The sequence below is a fragment of the Hyla sarda genome, chromosome 10, assembly GCF_029499605.1.
Source record: "Hyla sarda isolate aHylSar1 chromosome 10, aHylSar1.hap1, whole genome shotgun sequence".
Lineage (NCBI taxonomy): Eukaryota > Metazoa > Chordata > Amphibia > Anura > Hylidae > Hyla > Hyla sarda.
This window is the reverse complement of record NC_079198.1, coordinates 116981097-117007066: the sequence shown is the minus strand read 5'-3', so window position 1 is coordinate 117007066 and position 25970 is coordinate 116981097. Positions and strand designations below refer to the sequence as shown.

At 46.7% G+C, this 25970-nt stretch overlaps 1 protein-coding gene across 2 annotated transcripts in view; it reads right to left on the bottom strand.

Moving 5' to 3' along the window:
- Positions 1–550: 550 nt before the first annotated feature.
- Positions 551–25970, bottom strand: part of P3H1 (prolyl 3-hydroxylase 1) — an 80368-nt gene continuing 54948 nt past the window's right edge. For both annotated transcript variants that reach the window (XM_056542638.1, XM_056542637.1), the window contains exons 6-15: positions 23295–23384; positions 20652–20704; positions 19260–19381; positions 17165–17292; positions 16342–16437; positions 12136–12286; positions 9227–9344; positions 3806–3881; positions 3574–3714; positions 551–1802 (exon numbers count right to left, since the gene is read on the bottom strand). In XM_056542638.1, coding sequence (XP_056398613.1) covers positions 1578–1802; positions 3574–3714; positions 3806–3881; positions 9227–9344; positions 12136–12286; positions 16342–16437; positions 17165–17292; positions 19260–19381; positions 20652–20704; positions 23295–23384 — 1200 coding nt within the window. In that variant the 3' untranslated portion in view covers positions 551–1577. The remainder of the gene's footprint in view (positions 1803–3573; positions 3715–3805; positions 3882–9226; positions 9345–12135; positions 12287–16341; positions 16438–17164; positions 17293–19259; positions 19382–20651; positions 20705–23294; positions 23385–25970) is intronic.

Below are 25970 nucleotides of genomic sequence, written 5' to 3'. Positions count from 1 at the left end.
CATGTACAGGTTTGCCTTGGGCATCTTTATAAAAGAAAATAAAACTTTTTGGCTAAGTTTCCACTTGGTTTTTTCTCTGGCAGTTTTTGAGCCAAAGCCAGAAATGTATTCAAAAGGAATAGGACATATAAAGGAAGTACTTATACTTCTCCTCCCTTATGGATCCACTTTTGACTTTGGCTCAAAAACTGCCAGAAAAAAAACCCAGGTGGAAACTTAGCCTTAAAGGGGTATTCCAGGAAAAAAAACTTTTTTCTTATATCAACTGGCTCCAGAAAGTCAAACAGATTAGTAAATTACTTCTATTAAAAAATCTTAATCCTTTCAATAATTATCAGCTGCTGAAGTTGAGTTGTTGTTTTCTGTCTGGCAACAGTGCTCTCTGCTGACATCTCTGCTTGTCTCGGGAACTGCACAGAGTAGAAGAGGTTTGCTATGGGGATTTGCTTCTACTCTGGACAGTTCCCGAGACACGTGTCATCAGAGAGCACTTAGACAGAAAAGAACAACTCATCTTCAGCAGCTCATAAGTACTGAAAGGATTAAGATTTTTTAATAGAAGTAATTTACAAACTGTTTAACTTTCTGGAGCCAGTTGATTTATATAAAAAAATGTTTTTCCTGGATAACCCCTTTAAAGAGTCTTTCTTTTCTTGCGTGTATTATTAAATGGTCTGCAACTCTCTAATATAATTTACTGTCTTCAAGATCCCTGCTTGCTGTCGCTGAACAGACTGGACAACCATTTTAAGATAGAACTGGAAAGTGCAAAATGTATTCAACCAGAAATATACAAACCTAAATCATCTCTTGCACATAAGAAGTCTCTGCAACTGGTTGGTTGCTACAGGCAACAATATCTTTTTTCCTGTTAATGATTCTTTGAAGCAGATTCATCAAAAATTTTAAAAGAGGAAAAAAAATAATAATAATTTGTTGCCCATAGCAACCATTGTTTAATTTTACCCAATTGCCCAGTAAATAAAACGAAAAATTGTATCCGTGTCTGTGCACATGTATGCTCCATCCAATGACTCCACCCGTTTTGCGCTGGTGTCCTGTCCGACCTCGCACTCCTCCTCTTCCTCCTCCGACACCTAGTCCCGCAGTACAATCCAGGCACACACTACTGAATACGTCCCCAAAGGGACGGATCCGAGCAGTGGAGCGAAGCCAAGGCCTTATGTCTCTCCTCGCAGGCCAACACATCGGACAAGTCCTAGAAAGTCCTTTAGATTTGTCCCCCAGGAAGAATATTGCACAGTTGCGATGACATAATATTTAGCACCAGGATCATTTCTAACATCTACAAAATTTTGCATAAAAAGTTTTTGCGTAAAAAGGGGGGGGGGGGGTTGAAGAAAAAAAACAAACAACATATTCCAGAACTGTTACTGTTCCTTGTGATAAGTGGGCGGATTCTGTGTATTTTTTTTGTATTATTGGTACCTCCTGAAAAAAAAAAAAATGGACACCAGTTCTGGTTCCGCTCACATAGGGGGATCTGTGGAAACTTGTGTCCCTGATTCACAGATCGTGGATGGGCAGCAGTCCGCGAGATGAGGTCAGAGTTCGTGTTATAATTCCGTTTTTGTTTTTGGTGAGTCTACAGGGGGGCCGAGTACACCTTCTTTATGGGCGTCAGCATCTGGGGCTGTGGGGGGTTTTGGCGGGAAGGCAGCAATTTGATCCCCGCCGTCTCCTTCTAAATGGGATTTCCTCTCGGATTCATTGCTGGGGAATACATTTGTGTCTTCTGGACTGAACAGCATCTTTATCAGGTCGTCTGCTTGAATTCGCTCCTATGGAAAGAGAAAGCAGAATATTGCTCACAAGGTTTATCCTTTAAGGCCACAATAACCAAAGGTTTGTAAAATGCTGCAAGGGAAGATGAGGGGGCACTAATGACATACGTGGGGGGAGATAAGGGGGACAGTAATTACTGTGACACACAAGAAGAGATAAGGGAACAGTAAAGACTGACACAGGGGGAGAGATGATGGGACATTATTGATTGGTCATATGACATTACGTAACATCCCATTGCGTGACATCACTCACGTTACATAACACGCGGCATCCTTTTTTTTCTAGATTTTTTTTTCTTTTTGTGCTGGCTCCTACATTCATACCAAATTTGTCAAGGCCTGTGTTTTTTCATTTGTCCTTATACCTCTTTTTGGGGCAATATATCCATGTAAAGTAAGCCAGCCAAAATGTAGATGCATGCCATTAATAAATATGGCGCATTTTAAGACTCCTCTAGCCACTCCCCTTTGGTAGTCACTTTTCAAACCCCCAACCGATACTATTCAGAATGATCAGTGTTACAATGTACAGTGACCCCCCGACCTACGATGGTCTCGACATACGATAATTTCAACATACGATGCTTTTGTATGTCGGGGCCATCGCATAAACGGCTCTCCGGCAGCACAGACTGCTTGAGCTGCTGCCAGATAGCCGTTTAAGGTGCCCCATGTGCTCCGGTGATGATCACTCACCTGTCCCCGGCGCTCCGGACTGTCCTCTTCAGGATCCCCTGCATCGCCGTCTCTCTCCTTCGTCGTCATCACGTCGCTGCGCACACCGTCCCATCATCCAATAGGAGCAGCGTGCATAGTGACGTGATGATGGCGATAAAGAGCGACGATCCCAGGCAGCAGAGACGGTCCGGAGTGGCGGGGACACGGCAACAGCGATGGACGGCGACATCCAGGGCAGCGGTGACTGTCCGGAGCGGCAGGGACAGGTGAGTATAACTTCCTATACTTTACATTGCACGGATCCCTCAACAAACGATGGTTCATTTGGAATGGATTACCATCGTATGCTGAGGGACCACTGTATTATATTGTCACCTTTTTTTTATCACACAATGGGCTCCATCTAAGGCTGGGTTCACACTACGTTTTGTCCCATACGGGAGCGCATACGGCAGGAGGGAGCTAAAAGATCGCGCTCCCGTATGTGACCGTATGCGCTCCCGTATGTCATTCATTTCAATGAGCCGACCGGAGTGAAACGTTCGGTCCGGTCGGCTCATTTTTGCCCCGTATGCGCTTTTACAACCGGACCTAAAACTGTGGTCAACCACGGTTTTAGGTCCGGTTGTAAAAGCGCATACGGCGCAAAAATGAGCCGACCGGACCGAACGTTTCACTCCGGTCGGCTCATTGAAATGAATGACACACGGGAGCGCATACGGTCACATACGGGAGCGCGAGCTTTTAGCTCCCTCCTGCTGTATGCGCTCCCGTATGGGACAAAACGTAGTGTGAACCCAGCCTTATACCACATTTCACCACTAGCAGGTGCTGCAGGAAAAAAAAGTGCTGACATTTATGGCTCCCTGATCGCCAGCAGATCCTTATTTACAAAGAGTTATTTATGGGGAAAGGTGATGTATTCTGAATGGATTCACTGGGCCCTTGAGTCAGAACAGAGTCAGGATAGACACGGTAAAGTGCCCCCTTGTATAATCTTTCATGGGCACGTTATAGACATTGCCATGACAATGGTGACCCCCAAAAGGCCACCCTATTTTTTACCTTAGATATCCACTTTACTTACTCTCTCATTGTGCCTGGGATCCAGGGTAAACCACAACGCCACTGCGCACCTCTGGCCTTTGGTTACGGCTTTTACACCATGAGGATTTTCGGCTCCTGATGAGAATCCCACCATCCGTCCACACTGCGGCTTTACCTCGGCCTACAGATAGCAGGGTGACAGGATAAATTATGGTCGCATCTGGCCCCACTGCAGAACAACGTTTTAAGTCTATTACACTCCTTTTCCTTACCGTAACTGTTTTTGCATCCAGCTCTGTGAAGTAAAAATGTCCTCCTTCAAAGTCTCCATTTAAATACAAGATGGCGCTGAAAAAGAATAAAAAGATGAAAAAGAGGGAGTCAATAAGGAGTCTATCAACTATAAAGAAACTGTATAATGAAACGCTTCAGAAAGTCCTTACTGATTCCTAGGAAGTAAAGGGAAAGGACAGAGCAGAGGCCATGCACTTCTAGGGAACCTGGGTGACTGTGACAGAATAAAAGCTCCTTAGCTACTGCCTGAAGGCAGATGTGAAAGAAAGGTCAGTAAAGAACGCAGAAGATAGGAATGAACCAGGAAAAAGTCGGGCTACTGGTGTGACCCACCTACAATAATCAGGATAACAGACTCCATTAAACACTTTTTTGGCTGAACACAACGCACTTCGGGGCATTGGAGCCCCTATGTAAGATGTACTGGTCAGTACATCTGATGAAGTAGCTCCAACACCCCGAAACACGTTGTGTTCAGCAAATAGTGTTTTTTTTTGTTTTGTTTTTTATCAGATATATTTTTTATTTAATTTTTGAAACATTTTTTATAAACATACAAACATTAACCCACAACTCTACAAAAAACACAAGCAGTCCGTCCCAACCCCACCTATGGAAAAGCAGGAACCAGTGCAGCATGGTATGTAAAGAACTAAGCAATACGAAAGATTGTGTAAGACATAACTTCTCATTATCAATCAGAAAGACGCATACAACAACCCAGCCAGTTCACAAGGGCACATCCACTACAGGTACAGAACATGGTACACAGACAAAATCACCACACACGACATGCCAACTCGATTCATCACCCACACAGAAAGAAACAAGTACTTAGGACACATCCCTAGGAGGGTCAAACTTTCGCACCCAAGGATCCCAAACGCCAAATTTACGTTCCATTTTACCCTTAATGTAAATCCCTTTCTCCAGCCCAACTATAATCCTAACTCCAGCAATTAAATCAGCAACAGCCGGTGGGATGGGTCTAATCCAGTACTGCGCAATCAGCTTCCGGGCCTGATACAGAACAGCCAATAAAGCGTTTAATGGAACCAGTTATCCTGATCATTGAATCCTCATCAGTGGATCGTGCCAGTAGCCCGGCTTTTTTCTGGTTCATCTCTATCATCTGCAGACTGTTGGACCGGAGTGCATCTGAAGCAGATACTGGGGGCAGCACCACATCATTCATTCATACCAGGTGAGTGGATTACTATAAACTAGGGATGCACCGATATATCGGCGGCCGATATATATCGGCCGGAAATAGCTGTTTCGGGGAAATGCCGAAACAACAAAAAATGTGCCGATAATGACCCACCTCCCCTGCCCGCCCACAGCACAAGTTACAAACACTGCCAGTGGCAGAGGCGCTCGTGGGCGGTGCAGGGGGGGCCGGACGCAACATCTGGGGGGGCACGCTCTACAGGTTAGGAATACTTCTTTTTATGTGCCCGGGCCGGCTCCCGTGTGTGGCTGCAGGCGGGGGCTGACCAGAGCATATAAAACCTAATACTGTATACTAAAAACCAGGGGGCCTCCAGCTGTTGTGAAACTACAACTCCCAGCATGCCCGGACCGTCTGTCTTTTCGGGACATAAGGATGTCCGCCGGTCACTCACCATTCCCCGGCGTCCTCCCGCGATCCTCCTTCGGTCCTTCGCTTCTCCGCCTCTATGGTCGTACGCACGGGACGTCACTGACGTCCCATGCGTTCAACCATAGAGACGCAGGAGGACCGCAGGATCATCGCAGGAGAACGCGCGCCTGGTAAGTGACCAGTGGCGCGTCATCTTCTTCAGTGTTCCGGTCACCGCTCCTCCGGTCCCGGCACCTACTGCTATGGTCCATAGGCCATAGCAGTAGATGTGACCCCAGGCCGGAGGAGCGGTGACCGGAACACTGTGGGGACAGCAGTACAGACATACAGCCTCCAGCCGTACACTGTATATGGCTGAAAGCTGTATGTCTGTGGGGTGAGGGGAAGCTGCCTACTATTGTGGGGGAGCTGCCTAATATTGTGGGGGGGGGGGGGAGCTGCCTAATATTGTGGGGGGGGGGAGCTGCCTAATATTGTTGGGGGGGAGCTGCCTAATATTGTTGGGGGGGGAGCTGCCTAATATTGTTGGGGGGGGGAGCTGCCTAATATTGTTGGGGGGGGGGAGCTGCCTAATATTGTTGGGGGGGGGGGGAGCTGCCTAATATTGTTGGGGGGGGGAGCTGCCTAATATTGTTGGGGGGGGGAGCTGCCTAATATTGTTGGGGGGGGAGCTGCCTAATATTGTTGGGGGGGGAGCTGCCTAATATTGTTGGGGGGGGGGGGGCTGCCTAATATTGTTGGGGGGGGGGGGGGGGAGCTGCCTAATATTGTTGGGGGGGGGGAGCTGCCTAATATTGTTGGGGGGGGGAGCTGCCTAATATTGTTGGGGGGGGGGGAGCTGCCTAATATTGTTGGGGGGGAGCTGCCTAATATTGTTGGGGGGGAGCTGCCTAATATTGTTGGGGGGGAGCTGCCTAATATTGTTGGGGGGGAGCTGCCTAATATTGTTGGGGGGGGGAGCTGCCTAATATTGTTGGGGGGGGGGGAGCTGCCTAATATTGTTGGGGGGGGAGCTGCCTAATATTGTTGGGGGGGAGCTGCCTAATATTGTTGGGGGGGAGCTGCCTAATATTGTTGGGGGGGAGCTGCCTAATATTGTGGGGGGGAGCTGCCTAATATTGTGGGGGGGGGAGCTGCCTAATATTGTGGGGGGGGGGGGAGCTGCCTAATATTGTGGGGGGAGCTGCCTAATATTGTGGGGGGAGCTGCCTAATATTGTGGGGGGAGCTGCCTACAAATGTGGGGGGAATGCTGACCTTATGTGGGGGAGCTGCCTATTAATGTGGGGGAACTCCCGACCTAATGTGGGGGAGCTGGCAATCTAAGGTGGGGGAATCTAATCTAATGAGCGGAGCGCTGCATTTTACCAGAAGACGGGGAGAAGTCATTTTCGGTTTCGGTATCGGTTTTGGCCGGACATTTTTTTTTTAATTTCGGTTTTGTTTCGGTTCTGAAATTTCCATTTCGGTGCACCTCTACTATAAACTCTTGGGGTTTATTTATCTGTATTTGTCCTACTGGTTTTTATTATTATACATTTTTTTAGGCTATGTGCACACAGTTTTTGGTCTAGACTTTTTACATGCAAATATCTGGCAAAAGGGACAATTTTAACTGCCCATAAACACCCAAAAATGCTTTGAAAGAAATGAAATTAAAATGATAAAAGTATATATTTTATTTTTATATCAACAATGTGAATGAACCCTGAACGTGTTTTTGCTGCGGTTTTTTTTTTCCAGGAATTTCTCCAGCACCGTCCATTTTTATTATTTATATATTTTTTTTTAATTCAACACAGACAGATGTCAGCAGTAAGCTACAGAATATACTGTTTGTATACTGTTCATTGGCATTTTCTATGCTTTTCATGCGTTTCATTCTTTTGTTTTTTGTTGTAGTACGTTCTGCGCATGGCATTTTTCTAAGGCGTTTTCCTACATACTTCTTTACTCAACTTAAAGGGGTACTCCGGTGGAAAACTTTTTTTTTTTTTTTTTTAAATGAACGGGTGCCAGAATCTTAATCCTTTTAGCACTTTTTAGCAGCTGTATGCTACAGAGGAAAATATTTACCCTTCCAGTACTTTTTAGCAGCTGTATACTATAGAGGAAATTCTTTACTTTTTGAATTTCTTTTTTGTCTTGTCCACAGTGCTCTCTGCTGACACCTCTGTCCGTGTCAGGAACTGTCCAGAGCAGCATATGTTTGCTATGGGGATTTTCTCCTGCTCTGGACAGTTCCTGACTGGGACAGAGGTGTCAGCAGAGAGAACTGTGGACAAAACGTATGTGAAGGAAGCATTACTAGGGTTGCCTAAGATTTGAAGAAAACATTCCCTTTGTCTCCAGATGTAGCGCCACATTTTTCACCAATGACCAATTCCGCCAGTTTTAGTAAATAGGGCTGCAAAGAGTGGCGCTATTTCTAAGCAGAAAAATAACTAAATAAACAAAATAATAAACACGTGGAGCCTTGCCGAGCATGAGCTATATTTGTTGTTCGTGCAGACTACCTCTCCGCTAGAATTCGTCTCAGCATGTCAATGGCCCTGGGGAAATTTCTTCCTTAGTAAACCATGTTACCCTTTACTCTGCCTCCACGGACATGTAGTTACATGTATACAGAGCTGAGAACTGATATCCCAAAAAGAGTAGATATGATTAGACTAGATGATGGGGGGGGATTTATCAAAACCTGTCCAGAGGAAAAGTTGCCGAGTTGCCCATAGCAACCAATCAGATCGCTGCTTTCATTTTTGAAAAGGCCTCTGGACATGTTTTGATCTCCCCATCTACTGTGTATATAGCTTAATGGGTGTATATATAGCTTAAAGGGGTACTCCGCTGCCCTGCTTCCGGAGCTACGCTCCCCAGCATCCGGAAGATTATTGTTCCGAACGCTGTGTGCGTTCCGTGACGGCAGTCGCGACCCCTTCCCATAGACTTTCGTTGAGGGGGTGGGCATGACAGAGCGGGGGGGGGTTGTCGTCCCTGAACACGGAAGCCCGCACACAGCGTTCAGAACAAACTTCCGGATACTGGGGAGCGGAGCTCTGGATGTAGGACAGCGGAGTACCCATTTAATGGGTTACTGTGTATATATATATATATATATATATATATATATATATATATATATATATATATATATATAGCACTGTAATATACTATCCCAAACAGCAAACACGGACATATACGACCACAACACAGGTCATAGGACATTCATCAGGTAATAGTGATCTACTGATATGGTTACCACGTATGTAGAGAGCTTTCCTGGCGCATATGGTAATTGGGAACTGCAAAGTGAACATAGCTTAAAGTGGTACTCTGGTGCTCCAGCATTGTGGGAAAAAATTTCAGAACGCTCAGAGCCAGAGGTCGTGACGTCACGGCCATGCCCCCTTGTGACATCACGGCACACCCCCTCCATTCATGTCTATGGGAGGGGGCATGTCAGCCGACACGCCCCCTCCCATATACCTGAACGAAGGGGGTGTGTTGTGACGTCACAAGGGGGCATGGTCGTGACGTCAAGACTGCTTCAGCGGGAACCCGGCGTTTGTTTAGAACACCGGGTGCAACTCAAATATCCAATAATACGAAACAGCCCTCCAGAGAGGATTCCAGTGAAACAACGTGAAGTATATTCACCCAACCAATAAACACATTAACCTGAAGCAGAATTGCACTTTTTGCTCAGATTTTCCTCCAAATGATTTTTACCGCAATTTTGAATAGGAAGAAACCACAGCTATATGAAAACTATTAAATAAAAATAGCGGGAGAATTACCTGTAATCACGGAATGTGTAGGCAGGGTGCTCCTTTATACACATCAATGCTTCAGCATTTAGGATGCAGTTATCTACGTGTACGGGGTGGCTCAGGTCGTGCCGCTCGGATTGTTTTTCTGTAAATGGAAAGTATAGTTATTAGAGGCTACCAGCGGTCATTGCGTTACATTGCATTTCTGCCTTGTCAGGAGGAACCCCAATGTACCTTGGAAGGTAGCAACGTATCCCACTGCTCAGACATGAAGTGAGATCCATTAGCGGCTCTTAGAAGGGAAGTCCTGATGATGTGACTGCCCATATATATGGACGTTTATATCATTGGCGCTTCTTTAGGGCAGCCAGGTAGTTTAGCTGTGTGGGAGCCTTTCTCCAGAGCAGTGGTGCTGTGTGTGTCCGATGGCTGAAGTACCACCGCAGTGGAGGAAGCTTAGGATGAGAGGAAAGAGGTCCCCCCATCACATCTCTGCTTCAGAGTTCTTAAAGGGGTACTCCACTGGCCAGCGTTCGGAATATTTACTTCAGAAAGCTATGTGCGCGCTGCGGGGTCGGCCATGTCCCCTCGTGACGTCAGGTCATGCCCCCCTCAATCCAAGTCAATGGGAGGGGGAGTGCACACAGCGTTTGGAACTAAATTTACTGGACATTTACATGGCCTTTGACTTTGTGCTGTGGCCCTATCTGGGGGAGGTACTGGGTGCATTTAGGTTTGGTCCCCGATTCTGTGCTTGGGTTCACTTGCTATATGATAGTCCTAGGGCCCGCATTCACACTAACTTGGATGTTTCTGCTCCCCTTCTCCTGGGACGTGGGACTAGGCAGAGGTGCCCGCTATGTCCCTTCCTTTTTTGCGCCGGCGATGGAGCCTTTGGCGGCAGCCATCCGTAGGAACCCTACTATCTGTGGTATTCCCAGGGTGTCTATTGTAGAGAAGGATTCCCTTTATGCAGATGACACACTGGTGCATTTAGCAGATGCTGGGGGTTCTCTCCTGTCCCTTAATTACCTACTTGATCGGTTTAGTTCGATTTCAGGCTTGCGGGTCAACTGGGCTAAGTCCTCCCTAATGACACTTTCATCTGGGGCCCCCCTCCCTTTCAGCAGGGGTGCAGATGGTTTCCCATTTTAGATACTTCGGGGTGGAGGTAACTTTGTCCCTGAACTTGGAGCCGATCTTATGCTCCACTGTGGTCCTCACTCCCTCTCTCTCTAGCTGGCAGGATCAATATATTTAAAATGATTTACCTCCCCAAATCCCTTTATCTTCTTCATTTAGCTCCCGTGATCCCCCTTAGGAAATATTTTAATATACTATGTGGTGCTCTGGGGTCCTTCTGTTGGCAGGGAAAACCTCCCAGACTTGGTCGGGCTCTTCTCCAGGCTCCTAAGCGGCATGGCGGCCTAGTTGCCCCTGATGTCTATAACTATTTTCTTTCCTCCCAACTGGTCTATGCAGCGTGGTGGATCGATCTGGATCTCTCGAACTCGGCGACGGCCTTGGCTGGAGCGATTATGGGTTCCTATGAAGCTCTTACTACTACTCTCTACAGGTATCACTCTTACTCTTCCTATTACCCTTCGAACTATAGCTAAAGTGTGGTCTGTGGTGTCGAGGAAATTCCCGCAGCCTCTGGTATCTCCTAGGGCACCCTTGTGGGGGAACGTACATTTACCTCACCTGCATGGGTTACAGGAGGCCAGTTTTAGGGGTTCTCCTGGAGTCAAATTTGTGATCCATTTGTTTGGAGAGGATCAGGTTTTCTTATACTTTTCAGACATAAAAGGAACGTTATAGCATCCCTGGAAATGCCTTTTATAGGTATATTCAGCTTCAGCATGCGGTTTAGGCGCAGTTTGGGTCCCTGACGTTTACTTGTGTATTTTCTGAGGTGGAGCTTCTCCTGGACACTAGGGATCTCTCAAAACCCCTTACTCAGTCTTATGCTCTTCTCCAGACACTGGGGCCTAGCCCCTTCTCACAAGCCTTTCATAAATCAGTGGCTGATATCCCGGATTTGTCTGTCAGTCAGTGGAAGGAGGTTGAAGGCTCTTATTATTCCACTGTAGTTAGTAGTAGAGATATGCTGATCCAATATACCGTATATAGTATTAGCCGTTTCGAATATAAGCAAAGGCCCCTAATTTTACCCCAAAAACCTAGGAAAACTTATTGACTCGAGTATAAGCCTAGGGTGGGAAATACATGGGGTTACCGGGATGAGTGCTTGTGTGTGTGTCTGTGTTGGGCTTCCTACGGTTGGGTCCCAGATGTGCCCTTCTGTTTTACAGGAGGATATTTTTGCATATTCTGATTCTCTGTCACTGTGCTAGAGCCGGTCTCTGGGACCTACGTAGTATTTTGTATATGTTCTACCTTGTTGGTGGTGTTTGTTAATTAAAATGCAAAACAAATAAAATACTTAAAAAAAATAAAAAAATCTTAAAACTGAAGGTTCTCGTATGTTTAATACTCTTGTGATCCCACCAGGGACACATCCAAGCCTAACATGTCATGGGACTCATGCCAGTTGGCACTTGATAGACATACTCCAAAAAATGACATCTGAAAGAGCAATCTGATACATGTCCCCCTTGGATTGGATTGATGGGTGCCCATTGTAGTTCTAGAATATGTGCCAGTCTACCATCATCAACGTTCCATGAATACCAGTCTACCAGAATGTAAGGCCTGGCCAAGCAGGTAAACTCTCAAAACGGCACAGTCACTGAACGAGCTTGGCTGAGCTCCATCTTCCCTCTCCCTGTATACTCTAATGTACTGCTGTAATTTTGAAATAAAAGACCCACGAGTGCTGGCTTCATTACTCTTTGCACAGTCTACCAGAATGTAACATCACTGACCGAAGTTCATTCAGTATAACAACAAGACTAATATTACAATGACCTCACCTTCGATGGCTGTACGGCAGACCAGGTGAGAATAAGAAAAGTACAGAGGGGAATCCAGACGGAAATACGATTCTACCACACGTCTCACTTTCTCTGTAACGTTGTAGTAGAGGTGGGCACTCCTTAGTGGGACTTTACCTTCCTGCCCAAGCTATGAAAAAATTAAAAATAATAATCACATATGCAACACTCTTACGAACTTCTGATGTGCCATAGCTACATGAGGTTTTAATGAATAGGGTCCGAATTCTGAGACTCCCAATGATCTCTAAAAGGAGCTCATTGGGGGTCTTCATAGCAAGCAGAGCATGTAGTGTACAGATTGTAACCTAAGGGTATGTTCACACTACCGATTTGTAGCTGAATCTCCGCTCTTGGAATTCAGCGAGCGGAGATTCAGCCTGGCAGCCGGCAGCGGCGGTAGGACCGCGTGGCACTGCGCCGTCACCATTGACGGCTTTGCACTGCTCGCGGACTTCCGCGCAAAGAATGAACATGTTCTTTCTTTGCGCGGAACAATTTCAGCAGCGGAATTGTCCGCCGCTGAAATTCCGCAGTGTGAACGGGTCTCGCAGAAGACCCAGTCACACAGATGCTAACCTTCACTGTGCGGAATATCACTCGCGGAATTCCGCAGTGTGAACATACCCTAACACTTTCTATGAATCCATACACTACACGCTTAGTTTTCTGGACTTAAAAAAAAATCCTGGAATACACCTTTATTAGACTATACTACAGGGGCTGTAGAGTTAGTGTAGTTCATAATATAGTGTCTGTACCTGTGTGTGATGGTTTTTTCACAATTCTTCTGTGATTTTCACCCCAATATTTATTTTTAACAGTATACAAAATGACTGTTGTCCCGGATTTCTCCCAGGTTGCAATGCGGCCGAGACCTGACATCACTAGTCAGCTGATGACAGGCAGCCTGTCTGCTTCAATGGGTGGAGCGATCACTTGGTGGGAGAGAGATCAATCTGCAACTAATGCAACAGATGTAGGCACCCTGATTGAAAACCACAGGTCTTTTGAATGGATGCAGCTCATCTGTGTTTCAATGGGTGGGGTGGCTGATGTGTGGGAGGGAGGAAAAGGGAATTATGGGATTTGTAGGCAAAAACAAAACTCAAAACAGGAAATACCAGTTCACAAAAAGCTAGCCACAGTGTTATGGTAATCTCACAACATAGACATTTAGCCCCAAGACAAGCGCAGATCCTTCCTAAGCATGTCCATTACTGCCTGCCAGGTACGTACTAAAATCACCTTATGGTGGAGAACCCCTTTACTTTAGATATAGTGAGGATCTCCACTTCAGAACCCCCCACTGATCACAACTTCTGACATGTAAAGATGATAGGTACTAAATAATAAAAGCATCAATCACTGAGATGATTTTTACTAATGGAAATGTTGTTTCTGGCCCATAAAGCCATAGCTTTACGCTGGATGGATCCTAGAGTCCCAACACTTACTAGCTTGAAGTCCCTGGTAAACACTGCTGTCAATTACAAGTACCTGGTGTTTAAACTAACGCTGAGCACTCCGGTCCCTGTTCCTGGACCGGAGCGCTCGCAGCGTCTGTCCCAGAGGGGTGCCCCGGTCGGACTCTCTGACCAGGGACACTGTGTCCCTGCTCCCTTTTGGGGATGCGGTCCACGCTGCGGGATGTCCCCGCGCGTCCCGTGCCCGCTCCGGCCTTCTCCTCTGCTCCCCTCTCACGTGACTCCTGGCGCGCGCGTCCCTGCACCATAGGGCGCGCGTGCGCCGGCAGTTTAAGATTTAAAGGGCCAGTGCACCATTGATTGGTGCCTGGCCCAATCCGTTCATTGTCACTCCTATAAAGGTGTCCTGCCCCTTCCTGCCCTTGCCGGATCTTTGTTGCCTCAGTGCCCTAGAGAAAGCGTTTTTGTGTATATCCTTGCCTGTTGACGATCCCGTTGCTAACGACTACCGTCTGAGAACCCGTGCTGCCTGCCCTGACCTTTGTTACGTCTGACTACGCCTCTGCCTGCCCCTTCTGTTCTTCACCTGTCTCAGCTGCCAGTGTGGTTGAGCCGCTATCGGAGGATACGACCTGGTAGTTACCGCGGCAGCATGTCCATCCCGCTTTGCGGCGGGCTCTGATGAAAACCAGTAACTGCTTAGAACCGATCCTCCGGTACAGTCCACGCCAATCCCTCTCTGGCATAGAGGATCCACTACCGGTACCGCTTCCCGCTATTAGTCCGGATCCTGACATAAAAATCGGAAGAACCCGTCCAAGTTTCATAAGATTTGGGCCCCATGGTCTGGTTCTCCTCAGGCAAACTATACAATTAAACTGAAAATGATCTATAAGCAGAGCTCAAGGATCAATGGACTTCTAAGTCATATAAATAGTTTGTGCATTGATCCTTGAGCTCCACTTCGAGATCATTTTCAGTTTATTTTTTTTTCACTCTTAGGGTAGGGCGTTATTGTGGTACGCTCGGATCGGGTGAGATATGGAGAAGTGAGCCTGGATTAATCTATTTTTGTGAAACTATACAATTAGTCGCTTTTTAGCAGTCAGAGACTCTCTGCGGTCACCTTCTCTCTCTAGCTTACATCTTTAAGGAACCATGGGCTCCTGCTTTTCTCCCAGCGCAGCACTATACGTTGCTGATGTGGCGCCTCCCCCCCCCCCCCCACCCCCGTCATCCTCTCTCCCCACCTCGTTTATTTTTTCTTCTCTCCTTACTTTTTATTCCGACTTCATTTCACCTGACCCCTGGGACTGTTGAACGAGCACTGTTTGTCTGTCTGTGTCAGTGTTTCCTAACCAGGGTGCCTCCAGCTGTTGCAAACCTACAACTTCCAGCATGCCCAGAGCATGGGAGTTGTAGTTTTGCAACAGCTGGAGGTTACCTGGTTGGGAAACACTGATGTAATGAATCACTTGCTAAGAATTTGAGCAAATTAATCTTAATTGTTGGGTAGTCTCAGGGTGCCTCCGGCTGTTGCAAAACTACAACTCCCAGCATGCCCGAACAGCCTTTGGCTGTCTGGGCATGCTGGTAGTTGTAGTTTTGCAACAGCTGGAGGTACTCTGGTTGGGAAACACTGATGTAATGAATCACATGCCAAAGGCTGTCCGGGCATGCTGGGAGTTGTAGTTTTGCAACAGCTGGAGGTACCCTGGTTGGGAAGCACTGATTTAATGAATCATGTGCCAAAGGCTGCCCGGGCATGCTGGGAGTTGTAGTTTGGCAACAGCTGGAGGAACCCTGGTTGGGAAGCACTGATTTAAAGAATCATATGCCAAAGGCTGCCCGGGCATGCTGGGAGTTGTAGTTTTGCAACAGCTGGAGGCACACTAGTTGGGAAACTCTGATATAATTAATAACTTATTAAGAATTAGTGCAAATTAATCTTACTTGTTGGGTAGTCTCAGGGTGCCTCCGGCTGTTGCAAAACTACAACTCCCAGCATGCCCGGACAGCCTTTGGCTGTCCGGGCATGCTGGTAGTTGTAGCTTTGCAACAGCTGGAGGCACCATGGTTGGGAAACACTGGTCTGTGTTGTCTTGTCTTATGTTGTTCCCACTACAGTTGTCGGTTTTGTATATAGATTACTGTAATATGCTCCTGACAAAGATGTGATGCACCTAATTGCTTTTTGCCGTGATCGCGTTTTCTGTGCCGTCCGCCTATTTGTTCTTCTGTCATTATTGTGCATTGTCTGTGATTCTATTGCTTACTTAGGCCCCTTTCACACTACAGGTATCATCCTGCTTTTTTACTGCCGTTATTTTACAATAACGGATGAAAAAAAAAAACGGATGCAATAACTGGTAATAACGGATAATAACTGATGACCATCAACCTGACAATAACTGATGATAATGGATTTTTATTTATTTATTTATTTTTTTTAACATCCGGTTCCCAACGTCCGTTTTTTCACTTTTTTTTTTTTTTTTTGACGGACCAAAAATTTGTGCATGTGCATGCAGTCTTTTGTGACGGCAAAAATAACTGACATTAGTAAAAACGGACATAACTGATTCAAAAGGATGTTCAAAAAAATCCCATTGACATGAATGGGATTTTTTGACGGTCGTTTTCAGCACTTTTTGCCAGGAGTAATAACGGAGGTTTTTTTTTACAGGATGATACCTGTTGTGTGAAAGGGGCCGTACATCGCAATAAATGCAGTTTAAAAAAAAAAAACATCAATTACCTTCAGTGCTTTATACACAGTCACTCCGTAAAACTTCTCATTGGGGGTATGAGGGGAGGTTGTGCCCCGATATCCATCACCTGCCGAAGCTGCGGCCTACGACATAAGATGGAGATGAGTTTTTCCACCTATAGGTCACTCTGTTCAGTCTTGGTCATTTAAAGGAGTACTCCTGTGGAAAACTTCACTTTTTTTTTTTTACATCAACTGGTGCCAGAAAGTTTAACATATTTGTAAATTACTTCTATAAAAAAATCTTAATCCTTCCAGTACTTTTTAGGGTCTGTATACTACAGAGGAAATGGTTTTCTTTTTGGAACACAGAGCTCTCTGCTGACATCATGACCACAGTGCTCTCTGCTGACATCTCTGTCCATTTTAGGAACTGTCCAGAGCAGCATATGTTTGCTTTGGGGATTTTCTCCTACTCTGGACAGTTCTTAAAATGGACAGAGATGTCAGCAGAGAGCACTGTGGTCATGATGTCAGCAGAGAGCACTGTGGTCATGATGTCAGCAGAGAGCACTGTGGTCATGATGTCAGCAGAGAGCACTGTGGTCATGATGTCAGCAGAGAGCACTGTGGTCGCGATGTCAGCAGAGAGCACTGTGGTCGCGATGTCAGCAGAGAGCACTGTGTTCCAAAAAGAAAACCATTTCCTCTGTAGTATTCAGCAGCTGATAAGTACTGGAAGGATTAAGATTTTTTTATAGAAATAATTTACAAATCTGTTAAACTTTCTGGCACCAGTTGATTTAAAAAAATAAAAAATAAAAGAAAAGTTTTCCACGGGAGTACCCCTTTAAAACTCAACAACACTTACGTTAGTGAGACGTAGCAGCTCCCGACATTCATCCTCAGAGATGATCCCATCGGTCACTACTCTCTGCGATCCATTGAGGGTCTTCGAGTTCATCACTACACTGACTTCATCAAATAAAACAGGGCCACCTGCGGAGGAAAGACTCCAGATCAGGGATGGCTCCGACACAGAACTGAAGGGGTGAATTTATACATGGATTTTGACGCTACCTTTCGAAATTGCCCAAAATACACAATAACTGCAATATTGGAAAACGTCAGCAAAAATAGAAACATGTGGATGAACCCTAACACTAATCATATATTTCAGATCACAAATAATTAAACAAATTAATAAATAATTAATTAAAGGGGTAGCCCAGTGCTGAAAAACTTATCCCCTATCCTAAGGATAGGGGATAAATTTCAGATCGCAAGGGGTCCGACCGCTGGGGCCCCCCTCCGCGATCTCCTGTACAGGTCCCCGGCTCTCCGGCCAGATAGCGGGTGCCGACCGCCGCACGAAGAGATGGTCGAAGGCAGCGCTCCGGCTCTGCCATAGAATTGTATTGAGGGGGAGTGTCAGCCGCTGCATCATGCGGTGGTCAACACGCCCCCTTCCTGTGGGCTGCCGGGGGCCCGTACAGGAGATCGCGGGGGGGCCCCAGCGGTCGGACCCCCCCCCCCCCCGCGATCTGAAACTTATCCCCTATCCTTAGGATAGAGGATAAGTTTTACAGCACTGGAGATCTCCTTTAATTAAATAAAGAAAAAATTATAATTAATTAAATAAATAAATATATAAATAAATAAATGCATTGTCTTTATGGTTTGCAAGTTCAGCCCCCCACCCTGCAGGGACCCATAGAATGTATCTATGTACCCCTCTAATCTTATAAGATGCCAGATACCATCACAATAAGAGCATATTTACATTACGAATCTCCAAACAGCATTCCGCTCAGAAATTACCGCGCAGCAGCCTCCTATTCTGCTACACTGTACACACTGTGGAATTTTTTGCTGCGGGAATCAGAGTTCATTCTTTTGTGGATTACTTGGCCGTCAACGGGGACGGCGCATGGTCATGCATTCCTAGCGCAAAAGGATTATTGCGTAGTCTGCTAAGATCTAATGCAGTGTTTCCCAACCAGGGTGCCTCTGACGGTTGCAAAACTACAACTCCCAGCATGCCCGGACAGCCAACGGCTGTCCGGGCATGCTGGGAGTTGTAGTTTTGCAACAGCTGGAGGTTACCTGGTTGGGAAACACTTATGTAATTAATCACTTGTTAGGAATTTGTGCAAATTAATCTTAATTGTTGGGTAGTCTCAGGGGGCCTCTGCCTGTTGCAAACTACAACTCCCAGCATACTCGGACAGCGCATGGTGTTAGTTGTAGTTTTGCAACAGCTGGAGGCACACTGGTTGGGAAACACTGATTTAATGACTCATGTGTAAGGAATTTGTGCAGATTAATCTAGTGTGTACGGCTTTACAATACTTTAAAGCGAACCCGTCAGATCCAACAAAAAAACTTTTTTTTAAATATATCACTCAGTACCTAATCCTGATCATGTACATCTAATTTTTATGTGTCTAGCACCTATATTTATTTTTTAATTACACTTTTAATGTAGCTCACTAGTCTGAATTCCTCTCAAAAGGAGGGGGCGTGGCCTCACTGTGCAGGTCTCCGCCCCTCCCTCAGTATGCTGTCTGCTCACATCTCCCCCAGCATTAGCAAAACTACAACTCCCAGCTTGTCCTCACTGACAGTAGCGGGACACAAGCTGACAGTGGGAGGATTTTTCCTCCAGGTCTGAGCCCTGCGCTCACAGCTGTCAATCAAGGAAGTGTGTCCATGACATAGGTGATGACGCATGGACACAGCAGGACTAGTATGTGTCCAAGCAGGCAGGGGGGGGGCAGTGGTTTGACTGGCTTTTTCTGTATGAAATACTGAAAATTTTCTAATGAAACCAATTGCAAAACCTATTGGTTATACATGATTTACAACATAGCAAAGTTTTCGTATCTGACAGCGCCCATTTAAAACTTCTTCCAATTTCCTTTTTCTCCTAAATACTCGGAGGAAGGGAATTATAGGCATCTTACCTTCTCTTACAGTTTCGGATAAATCCAGTGTCTCCTTAGTCTTTTCCTCTACCAGATTCTCAATCTCTTTCATCAGGTTGCCGATCTCTTCGGATATTCTGGCTGCGGTTTCTCGCTCCGCTCTAAAAAAAGAAAATAAAATAGAATGTAAAGATTTGATAGATTTCCTTGCCTGGTTGGCAGTAAAGGGTGTTTTGGAAAGAAATCTTCACCCGATCTGATAAAAATCCTACACAGCACAAAAACACAATCCTATCAAGTCAGAGTAAATTCTATATATATATATATATATATATATATATATATATATACACACACATATATATACAATATGACTGAATCTAATACTAAGATCTAATACAGGTGTTTCCCAACCAGGGTGCCTCTGACTGTTGCAAAACTACAACTCCCAGCATGCCCGGACCGCCTTTGGCTGTCCGGGCATGCTGGGAGTTGTAGTTTTGCAACAGCTGGAGGTAAGTACTGGTACAGTGCTATAGCAGAGTTCGCATAGCACTGAATGCCAACATGCCCAGTAATAAACAAACTACCCACAATGCCAGAGTGCCACATCACAGATACCGTCATGGTTGTCACCCAACTTTCCCAGAAATGACTATAACAAAAGCACAAAAATTACTATAACAAAAACAGCTAAATACTGTAAAGGGGGTTGTGCAGCAAAAAGTAACTTACCCCCTATCCCCAGGATACAGGGTAAGAGTTTGATCGCTCAGACCTCCTGTGATATCGGCCCCGGGGCTCTCAGAGGAGACCGTGATGGGGACGGCATGCGCTCCATTCATTTCTATGGGAGCGCCAAAAAGGCCCGAGTACAGCACTAGGGTCTCATCAACGCGACCATAGAGAATGACTGCAGCGTGTGCCTCCCCCAGCATGCTCTCCTCTCATAGACCCAGGCTCGTTTAGGAACCCCCCCCCCCCCCCCCCCCCCCGCAGCGATCAGACACTTAGGGGATAAAGTTAATTTTTGCTGTACAATCCCTTTGAGATAAGTCCATGAAAAAATGCTTATAAAGCCTGATCCCATTCTCCTGGTGTATATCTATAGCAACTCATCAAAAAAAAGTCACTTATTTATCGATCATGTATTGCTTTGCGGTCAGGGGCATCTATAAAGAGAAAGGAAAGGCCACAGCAAACAAAAAATGAAGACGATTTCAGGGGCGGCTGAAACTACCGACAACAAGGGGGCCAGGTGTCCCCATCTTATTTTCACTACACATTGCAGAAACATAACATAAACGGGGCCAAGGGGTCGGACAGCAGCCAACATCGCAACAGTCAACAGGAATCCGCGGACAAAAAAAGTTAATTATTCTATAATAAAATGTAATAAAGAGGAGTCTGGGATAAAGGATAGGATCTTACTTTTGTTTTTCTCTTAGTCTTTTAGGTATGACACTTTCAGGCGTCCATGTATCCTGTAAAAAACAAACATATTATTTAAAGATATTATTCCAGGAATTACTTTAATAATTGTGTTCTGAAATGCTGTTACTGTGTTGTGGTTCCAGCACAGAAAATGCTTTTTATCTTACCGTATATACTCTAGTATAAGTCGATCCGAATATAAGCCGAGGCCCCTAATTTAACCCCAAAAACCCAGGAAAAGTTATTGACTCGACTATAAGCCTAGGGTGGGAAATATATCATCCCCCATGTAATCATCCCCCCCCTTCATCATCACCACCTGTCAATCCCTTCATCGGTGGTCTTGAACCTGCGGACCTCCAGAGGTTGCAAAACTACAACTCCCAGCATGCCCGGACAGACCACCTTTTGTTTTGTACTCACCTCCCCTCGGTGGGAAGGAAGGGTGAGCTGGTCCGGGACATCTATACTGCAGGGACCGTCCGGTGGGGAGGGTAAGTCGTTGTGGGCTGTCCATTTTCACCGGGGGGGCCTCTTCTCTGTGCTTCGGGCCCGGCCCCGGACTAGTGACGTTGCCTTGACGACGACGAACAGCGACGTTGCGCATGAACATCCCTGTGCCTCGTCGTCAAGGCTACGTCACTAGTCCGGGCCGGGCCCGAAGAAGAGCCCCCCCCCCCCCCCCCCGGTGAAAATGGACAGCCCACAACGACTTACCCTCCACAACGGACGGTCCCTGCAGCATAGATGGCACGGACCAGCTCACCATAACTTCCCGACGAGGGGTGGAGAGTACAAAACAAAGGGGGGGTCTGGATGATGTGGATGATGACGAAGGCCGCAGTGGTCTTCAACCTGCGGACCTCCAGAGGTTTCAAAACTACAACACCCAGCATGCCCGGACAGGCGATGGCAGTCCGGGCATGCTGCGAGTTGTAGATTTGCAACATCTGGAGGTCCGCAGGTTGAAGACCACTGAGAAGGGATTGACAGGCGGAGAGTTCACTCGAGTATAAGCTGAGGGGGGCGTTTTCAGCACAAAAAATCGTGCTGAAAAACTCGGCTTATACTCGAGTATATATGGTAATTTGTGTGTGTGTGAGCAAAATATTGGAGTCACAATTTTGAATGCTAGTACTGCACATCAGCAGTGCCCCTTTGGGTACACCATGCCTTGAGAGTCCAGTGGGTGGTCTCATTTAGTGATTGACAGTCTTCCCTGTATAAGTGTGTATACAGGACTCCTAGGCCCAGAATGAGCAGAGAATATTGAAACTTTTCTAAGACTAATATATCAACTTGTTCAACTCCTCCTGCTTTATAGACTTGATGCTGGAAGATCAGACAGCTTGTCAAATGTTTTGATCGGCAGGGTCTTCATGCCAAGTAGCTTCTCTCCCCATCCTGCAGCGCTCTCCATTCTGTGGCCCCATAATAAATCCATGGGGATGTCCAGAGAAGCTGCTTTTTCAGCTCTTTCAACACTGAGAAATCTCAACCAAACAAATCTCTGTGACATTTAAATAGTAAATTATTTTATTAATGTTGGAGCCGACCTTCCATTTAAAAAATATATGAAAATGTAGATAAAAAGGTGGATTTTCTGTCCACAATATCCAATCAGAATCCAGGTTTTATTTCTCCAAAGCAGAAAGGCAAATGAAAGCTGAGCTCTGATTGGTCTGAATATATACCGTATTTTTCGCCGTATAAGACGCACTTTTTCTTCCATAAACTGGGGGGAAAAAGTCAGTGCGTCTTATACGGCGAATACACACCTATCGCGGCGGTCCCTGCGGCCATCAACGGCCGGGACCCGCGGCTAATACAGGACATCACCGATCGCGGTGATGCCCTGTATTAACCCTTCAGACGCGGCGATCAAAGCTGACCGCCGCGTCTGAAGGGAAAGTGACACTAACCCGGCTATTCAGTCGGGCTGTTCGGGACCGCCGCGATCTCACCGCGGCGGTCCCGAACAGCCCGACTGAATAGCCGGGTTAGTGCTTACAGGACACCGGGAGGGACCTTACCTGCCTCCTCGGTGTCTTCTCCGTTCAGGGATCCCCTGTATGGCCGGCGCTCTCCTTCCTCGTCATCACGTCGTCGTGTACGTGCGTCGGAGTGCGTAACGACGTGATGACGGCGACGGAGAGCGAGGATACCCGGCCGGCAGCAGAGACGTTCCGGAGCGACGGGGACACGGCGACAGCGATGGAGCGGCGGGGACGGGTCCGGAGCGGCGGGGACACGTGAGTATTACCTCCTATGCAGTGGTCTTCAATCTGCGGACCTCCAGATGTTGCAAAACTACAACTCCCAGCATGCCCGGACAGCCAACGGCTGTCCGGGCATGCTGGGTGTTGTAGTTTTGCAACATCTGGAGGTCCACAGGTTGTAGACCACTATTGGGTTCAAAATCTTTATTTTTTTAGATTTTGCACCTATAAATTGGGTGCTTCTTATATGCCGGTGCGTCCTATAGGGCGAAAAATACGGTAATCAAGAAATAATGCCACAATTCATATAACACACACACACATACATACATACATATATATATATGTGTGTGTTGTACAGCGCATTTCATGAAATGGCTTCTTGAGTGTAAAGAACAAAAATAGACTTATATTAACTTACAGGATCCACAAAGGGAATTCCAAAGACATCATAAGCAAAGTAGAGCAATTCCTTCTCCAGTAGACTTCTCTTCATGTAAGATTGTACCTTCTAAAAAAGGAAGATGATGTAAGTGCAATGAGCTGCACATAGACTGGGGCAATAATACAGAGCTTTACAAAGACATGTAGGAAGTGTAATGGTCACAAGATTTATTTAAAGAAAATGCTTCTAACTGCTGCTGATCCTGTTACTTAAATTCTGGTTTTCATACTTTTATGGCTCCTTATTCTCTTGTTTATGTTGCTCACACTGCATGCAGTTCACTGAGGAGGAGGGGGCTTTCCCTTGCCTGCCCTCACATCTCATGCAGAGCACACAGGGAGCCCTGCTTGTCCCGCCCACACTTCCTGTATTTTGTCTCGTTACAGCATGTAGGGGGGTTGGTGTCTTATGTTAGCCGACTGTTTTGTGGTTTTTGGATCCGGTTTATGGGTAGGTTCCGCTTTCATGAGGAATTGCCGGCATAATGCACAGTAATGGAGGGGACAGTGGCGGATCAATGGGGGGGGTGGGGGGGGGGGGCAACCTCCTAGAGATTGCTGCCCCCACCCCCATACTCTAGCATGGTGGAGCAGGAGCTGTCAACTTCTGCTCCACCATGAACTCACCTTTCTCACGCTGCTTGCTTTTTGTTTGCAGAATTTGAGCTGCGGGGACGCGATCCACAGCAGAGTGACACAATGGCATCATCGCACCGGCGCAGGGAGATCACGTCACCGCGGCTCACACAGTGCCCGAACAGTAAGCTGGTTGCTGGGCTAGCTAATTTTCGTTTTACTAAGACCTGCAGTAGAGAATGAGTGTGTGTGTCTGTGTGAGTGTGTCTGTATGAGTGTGTGTGTGTGTGTGTGTCTGTATGAGTGTGTGTGTGTGTGTGTGTCTGTATGAGTGTGTGTGTGTGTGTGTGTCTGTATGAGTGTGTGTGTGTGTGTGTGTCTGTATGAGTGTGTGTGTGTGTGTGTGTCTGTATGAGTGTGTGTGTGTGTGTGTCTGTATGAGTGTGTGTGTGTGTGTGTCTGTATGAGTGTGTGTGTGTGCGCGTCTGTATGAGTGTGTGTGTGTGCGTGTCTGTATGAGTGTGTGTGCGTGTCTGTATGAGTGTGTGTGTGCGTGTCTGTATGAGTGTGTGTGTGCGTGTCTGTATGAGTGTGTGTGTGCGTGTCTGTATGAGTGTGTGTGTGTGTGTGTCTGTATGAGTGTGTGTGTGTGTGTCTGTATGAGTGTGTGTGTGTGTGTCTGTATGAGTGTGTGTGTGTGTGTCTGTATGAGTGTGTGTGTGTGTGTCTGTATGAGTGTGTGTGTGTGTGTCTGTATGAGTGTGTGTGTGTGTGTCTGTATGAGTGTGTGTGTGTGTGTGTCTGTATGAGTGTGTGTGTGTGTGTGTCTGTATGAGTGTGTGTGTGTGCGCGTCTGTATGAGTGTGTGTGTGTGCGTGTCTGTATGAGTGTGTGTGTGTGCGTGTCTGTATGAGTGTGTGTGTGCGTGTCTGTATGAGTGTGTGTGTGCGTGTCTGTATGAGTGTGTGTGTGCGTGTCTGTATGAGTGTGTGTGTGCGTGTCTGTATGAGTGTGTGTGTGCGTGTCTGTATGAGTGTGTGTGTGCGTGTGTCTGTATGAGTGTGTGTGTGTCTGTATGAGTGTGTGTGTGTGTGTCTGTATGAGTGTGTGTGTGTGTGTCTGTATGAGTGTGTGTGTCTGTATGAGTGTGTGTGTGTGTGTCTGTATGAGTGTGTGTGTGTGTGTCTGTATGAGTGTGTGTGTGTGTGTGTCTGTATGAGTGTGTGTGTGTGTGTGTCTGTATGAGTGTGTGTGTGTGTGTGTCTGTATGAGTGTGTGTGTGTGTGTCTGTATCTGTATGAGTGTGTGTGTGTCTGTATGAGTGTGTGTGTCTGTATGAGTGTGCGTGTGTCTGTACGAGTGTGTGCGTGTGTCTGTACGAGTGTGTGCGTGTGTCTGTACGAGTGTGTGCGTGTGTCTGTACGAGTGTGTGCGTGTGTCTGTACGAGTGTGTGCGTGTGTCTGTACGAGTGTGTGCGTGTGTCTGTACGAGTGTGTGCGTGTGTCTGTACGAGTGTGTGCGTGTGTCTGTACGAGTGTGTGCGTGTGTCTGTACGAGTGTGTGCGTGTGTCTGTACGAGTGTGTGCGTGTGTCTGTACGAGTGTGTGCGTGTGTCTGTACGAGTGTGTGCGTGTGTCTGTACGAGTGTGTGCGTGTGTCTGTACGAGTGTGTGCGTGTGTCTGTACGAGTGTGTGCGTGTGTCTGTACGAGTGTGTGCGTGTGTCTGTACGAGTGTGTGCGTGTGTCTGTACGAGTGTGTGCGTGTGTCTGTACGAGTGTGTGCGTGTGTCTGTACGAGTGTGTGCGTGTGTCTGTACGAGTGTGTGCGTGTGTCTGTACGAGTGTGTGCGTGTGTCTGTACGAGTGTGTGCGTGTGTCTGTACGAGTGTGTGCGTGTGTCTGTACGAGTGTGTGCGTGTGTCTGTACGAGTGTGTGCGTGTGTCTGTACGAGTGTGTGCGTGTGTCTGTACGAGTGTGTGCGTGTGTCTGTACGAGTGTGTGCGTGTGTCTGTACGAGTGTGTGCGTGTGTCTGTACGAGTGTGTGCGTGTGTCTGTACGAGTGTGTGCGTGTGT